This window comes from Boleophthalmus pectinirostris, unplaced genomic scaffold (assembly GCF_026225935.1).
Source record: "Boleophthalmus pectinirostris isolate CB_2022bp ecotype Guang Dong unplaced genomic scaffold, ASM2622593v1 HiC_scaffold_23, whole genome shotgun sequence".
Taxonomy (NCBI): Eukaryota; Metazoa; Chordata; class Actinopteri; order Gobiiformes; family Gobiidae; genus Boleophthalmus; species Boleophthalmus pectinirostris.
Genome location: NW_026571207.1, coordinates 31480451 through 31489991, shown reverse-complemented (window position 1 = coordinate 31489991; position 9541 = coordinate 31480451). Strand labels below are relative to the sequence as shown.

Below are 9541 nucleotides of genomic sequence, written 5' to 3'. Positions count from 1 at the left end.
TTCAGTGATCCTAAGCAAAACTTTCTGATTTAGTTAAAATAGCAAAAGAACATTTTCTCATGTCAACTGGACAAAAGTTTTGGAGTGATGACATTTTGCCGCTCATCCAAAGACTTCTTCAGCTTACTTAAAATAAAAATTCCAATTTGAGCAATTATTAAGGATTCTTCATTTGAACATTTTATACATTTTTCTGGATTGGCGTTTAATTACTTTCTAATGTTTAATGTGTGAATGAAATTTTCCATAAAATTTTCCAGTACATTTTTAAGTCTGTCTAGTTGCATTTTTTAAATTTTACCTGTTAAGTTAGAATGCTTGTAACCCATTAGCTCATAATGTTTGCTAGACTTAATGAAAACATGCTGAAAATACTTCAACAAAGGTAATAATCTCTTTAGACATTCCTTTCTGCAGTGTAAGATCCTGTTTTTGGAGACTAAAGCTTTTTGTTCAAATACAGTAAAATAGTTCTGTGTGAGGTGGATTCTTGTGGTGCTTGTGGGATGAGAGTTACCTCCAGGAATGTGGCTGGAACCCGGAGCAGCTCCCCTCACAGAGCAGACAGGCCCCTGCTGCCAGCGCCTGCCAACCACACAACAACACACTCAATATTCAACAGGAATTTAACAAAGAAACAAAGCGAGCTGCAATGAACCAATAGTTTATTGTATTGATAGACTTGGGAACTTAAACTTGGGCAGGTACAAACATCATTGTTAAAATGTATAACAGATTTATGATTAAAGGGCCTATATTGCACTATTAAATAATACTGTTTCTTCATCACAAACAAACCTAGAGTTGTGTTTTGTTTCATTCACACATGTTTAACCCAGAAAAACTGCATATTTAAAGTTCTATAAATACACTCTGTTCCACCTTGTGATGTTGTAATATAGGAAGTGCTCCCACTGTGCTTTTAAACTTCATACACCTTCACTAGAATCATTTGCATAACTTGAGCCCTGCAAAAATCTCTAGGTAAAACGAGCTGTTAACTTGAAAACTACTGCTTCATGACATCACAAGGTGAAATAGAGCATTTTGAGCTTTGGAGATGTAGACAGACTAATAATAACACTCAAACATCTTTTAATGAAACAAAACACAATTCCAGGTAGGTGCTTGGTGAGGTAAGAGGTTTATGACATGGCTTGGAGTCACCTAAGTAAAGATTGTATAATATAGGACTTAAATACAAAGATGAGAGGAGAAAACGATGCACACCTAATCCTGAAATGTGTCATTACAACATTACAAAAATGGTCCAGCATTAATAGGAACTGTAATAATAAATCAGCCGGGCCTTGTTCTTGAATACTGTATTGAAAGTAAATGAGTTTCAAATGTGAGTATTGTTACAATAGTCAAGTCAGTTGAAGCATTAGCAGCTTTTGGCAGAAGCAGTTGCAGTGATAATAGTGGCAGTGGGGGGCAGTAGAGTTTAGCTACAGAGTTGCTTATGTCAGTTTAACTCAGGGAAGTCATGGCTATATAGAAGAATGTACAATAAACAGTATTTTATATACAGCAACAACAAAGTAGTGTTTGGGTTTAGTCCTGGTTCATCACAAAATATGGACTGTTTTAACTGTGGTTTAGCCCTGTTAAATCCGGGTTTAATCCTGGTTTAGATCCTCCCTCTCTGGTCCCACCCTAGGTCTTGCCTGGGCCTCTTGCTGGACTAGACCCAAGGGTGACGTTACACAGTGATGTCATGGCGTGCAGAGATGAGGTCATTGTTTGTTTCTCTCATTTCTCTTTCTGAAAATCTCCACATGTCTGAAACAGCCTGCAGGCCTACACAACCTGTTTGAGTCCCAGTAATAGGATCTGTATTGCAGGTAATGGAACCACTGACTTGTTTTGATCTAAAACCAAATACCAAAGAAGTTATTAGGTATTAATGAATTTATTTTTTTACAAACAACCTATTATGTTTATTTTAAAACACCTGGAAGTAATGCTCTCAGTTTAAAAATCACATTCGCATTTTTATAAGAAGAGATAAGAAAGGGGCTGCAGTGTTGCTCTGCTTGTCAGTTTTGAATGGGTGAAGTGTATTGCCCAAAGACACAACAAAACATTGCAGGTGTATGCTCCAAGGTCCAAGTTATTTATTTTAACACGCTTATTTGTATTTAAAAACCCCAGAAAGTACTGCTCTTAGTATGAAAATCTTGTGCTCAAGTTATAAGATGAGAGACCACAGATGGTGGGGTTGTCCTGCTTGTCAAAATGCATTGGCTGAAGTAACTTGCCAAGAACAGCATGTGCTCAGGTGACAATTGAACTGTCAACCTTCCAGCCTGGTAGACAAATGCTTCTCCACTACACCAACCTGTGCTTGTTGAAGGTCCTATATTATGTAAAATTCACTTATGTGAAAAAACATACCTGGAGTTTCATTTGCTCATGTTTGAGCAATCCTGCATTATTAGACACCCCCAAAGCTTAAAATGCTTTGTTCCACCTTGTGATGTCATGAAGCGATAGTTTTCAAGTTAACAGCTACCTTTTATCTTAAATTCAGTTCAGACGGGCAATTCTAGGGCTGAAATTATCCAAATTATTCAAGTGAAGGTGTATGGAGTTTCTAAACACACTGGAGCACTTTGTGTACTACCACATGACATCATAAGGTGGAACAGAGTGTTTTCTAAGCTTAAGTATACAGGGATTGTGTGTTAAACATGTGTGACTGAAAAAAAACACAACTCCAGGCATGTTTTTGATGAGGAAACATTATAACGTAGATGAGAAAACAGCATAATGTGGGCTCTTTAAACAACATTTGGCTGTGTTCTAGACTGATTACCTGCTGTTAAAGTCTGGTGGTATCATGAGTGTGGTGCATTATTACTGCAGGTAAGAGGCCTTCAGTGTTGACAGGAAAACAGCACCAGCTGAGCAGCTTCATTCTGTCTCTATGGGTTTAACACAAGCTCAAATGGACTGCAGTGAAAAAAGACTTATATTAAAGATCGATCGACGTGGGCCACTGCTGATACTGACTGTTTAGATAGTTTAGCAAATAATAGAGAGTCAAAATTAACCAAAGCCAGATACAAAAAGGCACTGTGTAACTTTTCTGATGTAGGGTCTGCCACCTGCTTGAAAATTACAACATGTTATTGAGTCTATTTAGTATCAAAATTTAGTTTGAAATGTTATTATTGTGCCAACACCACTGCAAAGCAACTACCCAATAATTTTAGTCTTTATAAATTAGAGCTGCATCTATACTGTGATGGAGTATCAGCACAGATACTGAAAGATTGTCTGGATTGGGTATGATCGGTTGCATGTTATCGATTGAGGCGATATTGTGTTTGGGCCTTTAATTGGATGTAATGAAATTATTATTATTATTTTGGCCTAAGAGATCTTATAATGTAGGAACTTTTATTCATACAATGTTGTTCTGTAGTTATTTGAAGGATAAATAACAGTTGTATAACACACTTGGATTTCGTGTGTAATAAGTACACTGGTACTGGTTAATATTTGATACTTAAAGATGCATTGTATAACTTTTCTGGTAAGGGGTTCAACCACCTGCTTAACTCCATGTTGTTTTTTTCTTAAAATGTTCTACAGTATGGCATTTAATTTAACTGTCTTTATGGAGACTAGCAGGCCACATCACCAAGCCAAGGTATAGGTCAGATCTGTGGAGAAGTGGGCCCGCTCACAGAAATAATGCATGTTTGACAGTAGTTTTGAGAAATAAAAACACCTGTAATTGAATAAATACAAGATATATTTGTTTAATGCCGTACTGTGGCACATCCCAGGCAAAATAATGACATCACCATGGACACAAGCACATGACGGACACTCAACTAGAAAAGTTACACAGTGCATCTTTAAAGTCAAAGTACTGATATCAGTATCAGACCTGAAAATGCTGGATAGGTGCATCCCTATCGTAAATGCTGCAGTTGTAAGTTTGCCCCCTGTTGTTTCTATGTTTATTACTGTTCCTCTTTTGTTTGGCGGTGTCAGAGGTCTGTAGTTAGAAGCCCTGATCCCCATGGAGCCCTTTCACCTGTCGACACCGAACACAAATAACTGCAGATCAAAACCAGGATTAAGTCCCTGTCTGTCACCAAAACAACCCCATGCACTCATCACTGCTGCTGTCCTGAACAACAGGGCCAAACAAGGGCAGCGTACAGACCTGTCATGTGTAGTAGCAAGACCTATAGTAGTAGTAATGGAGGTACTGGTAGCAGTAGTAGTTGTAATAGTAATAGTAGTAGTGGTAGTAGTAGTAGTAGTAGTAGTAGTAGTAGTAGTAGTAGTAGTAGTAGTAGTAGTAGTAGTAGTGGTGGTAGTAGGAGCAAATTAGTAGTAGTGGTAGTAGTAGTGATGATAGTGGTAATGGAAGTACTGGTAGTAGCAGCAGTAGTAGTAGTAGTAGTAGTAGTGGTAGAAGTAGCAGACTAGTAGCAGTTATGGTAGTAGTGATGGTAGTAATAATGGAAGTATTGGTAGCAGTAGAAGTAGTAGTAGTAGCAGTAGTGGTGGTGGTAGTAGTAGCGGTAGTAGTTCCAATGATATATTCCAAACTTGGAAGCTTGAAATAAGAACAAAAATAATTAAGTAATAGTAATAGTAGTAGTAGTAGTAGTAGTGATGATAGTGGTAATGGAAGTACTTATAGTAGCAGCAGGAGTAGTAGTAGCGATAGAAATAGCAGTTTAATAGTAGTAGTGGTAGTAGTGATGGTAGTAATAATGGAAATACTGGTAGAAGCAGCAGCAGCAGCAGTAAGTAGTAGTAGTAGTAGTAATAGTAGTAGTAGTAATAGTAGTAGTAGTAGTAGTAGTAGTAGTAGTAGTAGTAGTAGTAGTAGTAGTAGTAGTAGTAGTAGTAGTAGTAGTGGTAGTAGTAGCGGTAGTAGTAGCAGATTAGTAGTAGTAGTAGTGGTAGTAGTGATGACAGTGGTAATGGAAGTACTGGTAGTAGCAGCAGTAGTAGTAGTAGTAGTGGTAGAAATAGCAGACTAGTAGCAGTTGTGGTAGTAGTGATGGTAGTAATAATGGAAGTATTGGTAGCAGTAGGCATAGGAGAAGCAATAGTAATAGTGGTAGTAGTAGTAGTAGTAGTAGTAGTAGTAGTAGTAGTAGTGGTGGTAGTAGTAGCGGTAGAAGTAGCAGATTAGTAGTAGTAGTGGTAGTAGTCATGATAGTGGTAATTGAAGTACTGGTAGTAGTAGCGGTAGAAGTAGCAGATTAGTAGTAGTATTGGTAGTAGTGATGGTAGTAATAATGGAAGTACTGGTAGCAGTAGTAGTAGTAGTAGTAGTAGTAGTAGTAGTAGTAGTAGTAGTAGTAGTAGTAGTAGTAGTTAGTAGTTGTTCCAATGATATATTCCAAACTTGGAAGCTTGAAATAAGAACAAAAATAAAGCCAAATAATAAAGAGTTCAAATTAAGCAAGATAGAAATTGTGAATTCAAGTCATTTTAAAAGAACACTCTGTAACTTTTCTGATGCAGGGTCTGCCATTCTCCACAGTAAATCTCACTTGCATTTACTCAGTTACAGAGGTTTCTGCTCAAAATGCATCGAAAAACATGTGTTCTACTTTAAGCAGGCTTGCCTCTCCACAGATGAGACCTGTAACTTGGCCCAGCTGGTTCAGTTTAATGCCACACAGTAGAATATTGTGTATCATGTGCAAAGCAAAACATCTCCACGAAGGCAAACAACACAATGCACTTTTCACGCGTTTGGCCCTTGGTTTGAGTTTGGACCCGAGGCGCTGACATTGACAGATCCTAAACAGAACGCGGCAGGGCTTATCTCTCTGTGTTTCCTTTGATTAAACCCTCTAAATATAGACACAGCACAATGCATTCTGGACACAATACAAGTGAGAATAGAGGCACAAATCAGCATTAAACAAGGTCTAAACCAGGAGACAACGGGGTTAAAATAGGTCTAAACCAGGACTAAATAGGTCTAAATCAGGAAATCTAAAGCCTCGGAAACTACAGTGTGGCCTTACTATTACATAACCAGATTATACAAGTAACAAACCAGTACTAAACCAGGACTAAACCAGTACTAAACCAGGACTGAACAGGACTAAACAAGGTCTAAACCAGGACTAAGACAGGACTTGACCAGGACTAAACAAAGGCATAGACTGAATCACAACTATACTGATTCACTAGTGTGAGGCCCAGGGCTGCACCAGAACTAAACCCGGACCAAAAGAGAGCTTATAGATGTGATAACTGGACTAAGATGGGGCCAAACTAGGGCTAGAAAAAGACTGAGCCAGAATTTAATCTATAGTCCAAAGATTTAACATTTACCAGGACTAAACCAAAGACAAAACTAAGCTAAGCTAAACCAACTTTGGACTAAGGTCTCCAGGGCTCGACTAGACTAGACTGTGACCGAACCAGGCCTAAACCAGGACTGGACCAGGACTATTATGGGTCTAAATCGGAGTGTAGTAGGAAAGAACTGGGTTACCTTTTGTTTTGATGAGCTCATGATCAGATCTTCTCGTTTCAATGTTAATTCCTGTAAGAAATATATTTAGTTAATGAAGAAAATTAAATAATGTATTTCTAAATTTCTAATTATCAGGATTACACCAGGACAAGAGAAGGATGTCTTTACTGTGGCTTAACTTAACTTTCTATATACAATGTGCAGAATACAATTGTACATTCTATATTATTAAGACATCTTGGTTATAAAACTATTGTTAACTAAACTATCTAAACTAAGACCAAAGCAGGACTAAAGCAGGACCAATGTCAGACCTTATGAACCAGCAATACCAAACCAGGTCTGAAGGGCTAAACCTGGTAACTTGGCAAACTGGAACTCAACTATAGAAACTGGGATAGATCAGGTCCAAACCAGGGCTATCTACAAATCTACTTTTTAGAGCTTCTTACAGTACTTTTTACGAACTTACACATTAGTTAGTTACAAAGTTATGAACCAAACTTACTTTCCCTCTCTGTGTTTTGTGGCCCGGGTCAGTCCAATCTGCAGCAGCACCTGGGTTCCTCTGCCGTTGCCTTTGCACCTCAGTCCAGACAAAGAGCCTGTCTCCGCAGCCAGCCAATCACAGGCCGCCTCCAAGTCCCGCCCCCGGGCCTGTCAGCCAATCGCAAGTTACCATCGTGTCCTCCCCCTCCTCCGTCCCTCTGCTGCACTTTTTCTTCACCGTCTGGGGAGAAAAGCTCAGAGATAATAGTAGGGTTGGGTTCTGACTGAATGATTCATAAAAAGGGTTGAAGAGTTGAAAGCAAAGGGAAACTTCAGCTATAGCCTTAAACCCAGAGATTCTTGTAAAACGGACCAAAACTGATTAACCTCTTTCTAATCCTTATTCCAAATCAATGCTAGAACCTCATAACTTTGCCCAATTTTTGTTTAATGTCAAAAAAATGTCAAGCACCCCAGCAAGACTAAACTTAAAGGTCCTATATTACGAAAAATAGATTATTGTGAGCTTTTAGTCATGTTATAATGTTGTTACCGCCTCAAAAACAGACCTGGACTTGTGTTTGGTTTCATCCACATGTGTATGAGTAACTCTTTATTAGTCTGTCTACATCTCCAAAGCTCAAAATGTTCCACCTTATGATGTCATGATATTGCGGTTTTCAAGTTAACAACTACCTTTTTACATTTTGTTCAGGAGAGATGGGCATTTCCAGATAGCCTGATTCATCAGCCAGTTTCGCTTCATAGAATCCGTCTGACCTCGCAGTGTTAGTGTTCGCTCCATGGTAGGCAGGTACTTTTTATCATTTAACCAATCGCTGCTATTTGGTCCTGATGTATGTAATGTGCTGCTAATGGGCTAACTGGTATATTAAGCTTTTTCCAAATCCCGTAGGAAGAAGGGCAATAACGTCTTTCCCTTGATGAAATTCACCAAACTTTCTCTTTAATCAGTCTTTAAATCCTCGATCTCAGGAAACTGTTGACAACACTAAATATATGGCTCTTCACTAATTGGCTGGTGCCCGAACTTGCGGCCTGTCTAGTATATTCTGATTCCTGACCTAGTTGCTGGAGAGAAATGAAATTGAGCGGAGACACTAGGTGGCGGCAGCCTGGCTATATTCCAGGGCTGAAATCATCCAAATGATTCTAGTGAAGGTGTATGGAGTTGGAAAACACAGTGGAGCACTTTCTGTATTACTGCATGACATCACAAGGTGGAACAGAGTGATTTCTTCTTTTTGAGAGAAGAGCTACACCTAAATACGCAGAGTTTGCGTGTTAAACATGTGTGAATGAAAGAAAACACAACTCTGGGTATGTTTGTGATGAGGAAACATAACATTGATCAGAATATAACGTAATATGGAGCCTTTAATTCGACTTCTATGGAGTATTAACCACATAACACACACAACACAACACAAACACATACCATATTTACATCACATTGTTATATTTATTGTTTTCAAAAACCTATATTCGCTGAAAACAACTTATCAACTACGGGTGTAACGATATCCAAGTGTCACGATACAATATCGTCACGGTATAAACATCATGGTACGATATTTATTGCAATATCGTTAAGCTCGTGATATGGTACGATATGTATTGTGGTATTTTTTGGAGCTAACAAAACTGTTAATATGCTCTTAAAATGCCTTGACAAGACTTAATCCAAAGACTAAAAAGTGTTTAGAACTGTTATTTCTTCTTGTAGTCTACACTGAAATGGAGCAAAGGATCATGGTCTATGTAGTTCCCTCTGTCTTTTTTTTTTTTTTTTTTTTAGCTATTTCAGCACCATAACTCTTAATTTAAGCAAAGGTACTTGTAATTCGATATATTGTGATGGTCCATGATATTATTGTGGAAACTTTGACGATATCACGATATTTCTGTTATTGTTACATTCCTAATATCAACACAATCAGTGTGCACAGGACAGAATCTTATAGCTAACCATAAGGAAGGTTTGAATAGGGCCCGGGAGAGATCGCTAAATTACTCAAACATGCATGGATGAGATCTGTACCCTCTTCAGGCATGTTTTTGTTGAGGAAACTATGTTATAACATGGTAGAAAGCTTATACCCCCTCTTTAAGACAGATAATTAAAACAAACAGACATTAAAATAAAGAATTGATTTAAAACACACTTCATATAAACCAATCAAAATATATCAAAGGCACTTCTCTCCCTGCTGTCCTGGAGAAGTTGGGAGGCTATAAATAAGTAAATCGTTAAGGTAGGATCCAAAGTTGTATTGTTATATAGTTCATATATTTGTCTTTTCTTTGAATTCAGAATTTTCCATCAAATTCCCTGATACATCTAAACAACAAAACCATTTTAAAGAAGCACTATGAAACCTTTCTGGTGTCACATCCACAAAAGTTATGTTGCTGTTTTGCCTGGAATGTTCCATTATATGGTATTAAATCTATATATATCTTGTAATTATTCACTTATGTTTTTATTGCGTAAAAATACCTCTCCACAGATCTGACCTGTTACTTGGCCTCGTGGGGTCACCTGCTTGTCTC

General features: G+C 38.0%; 1 protein-coding gene across 1 annotated transcript in view; it reads right to left on the bottom strand.

The window, feature by feature from the left end:
• Positions 1-7040, bottom strand: part of lmcd1 (LIM and cysteine-rich domains 1) — a 12939-nt gene extending 5899 nt beyond the window's left edge. Inside the window, exons 1-3 of the mRNA XM_020931663.2 lie at positions 6987-7040; positions 6497-6547; positions 518-585 (exon numbers count right to left, since the gene is read on the bottom strand). Coding sequence (XP_020787322.1) covers positions 518-585; positions 6497-6517 — 89 coding nt within the window. The 5' untranslated portion in view covers positions 6518-6547; positions 6987-7040. The remainder of the gene's footprint in view (positions 1-517; positions 586-6496; positions 6548-6986) is intronic.
• Positions 7041-9541: the final 2501 nt, after the last annotated feature.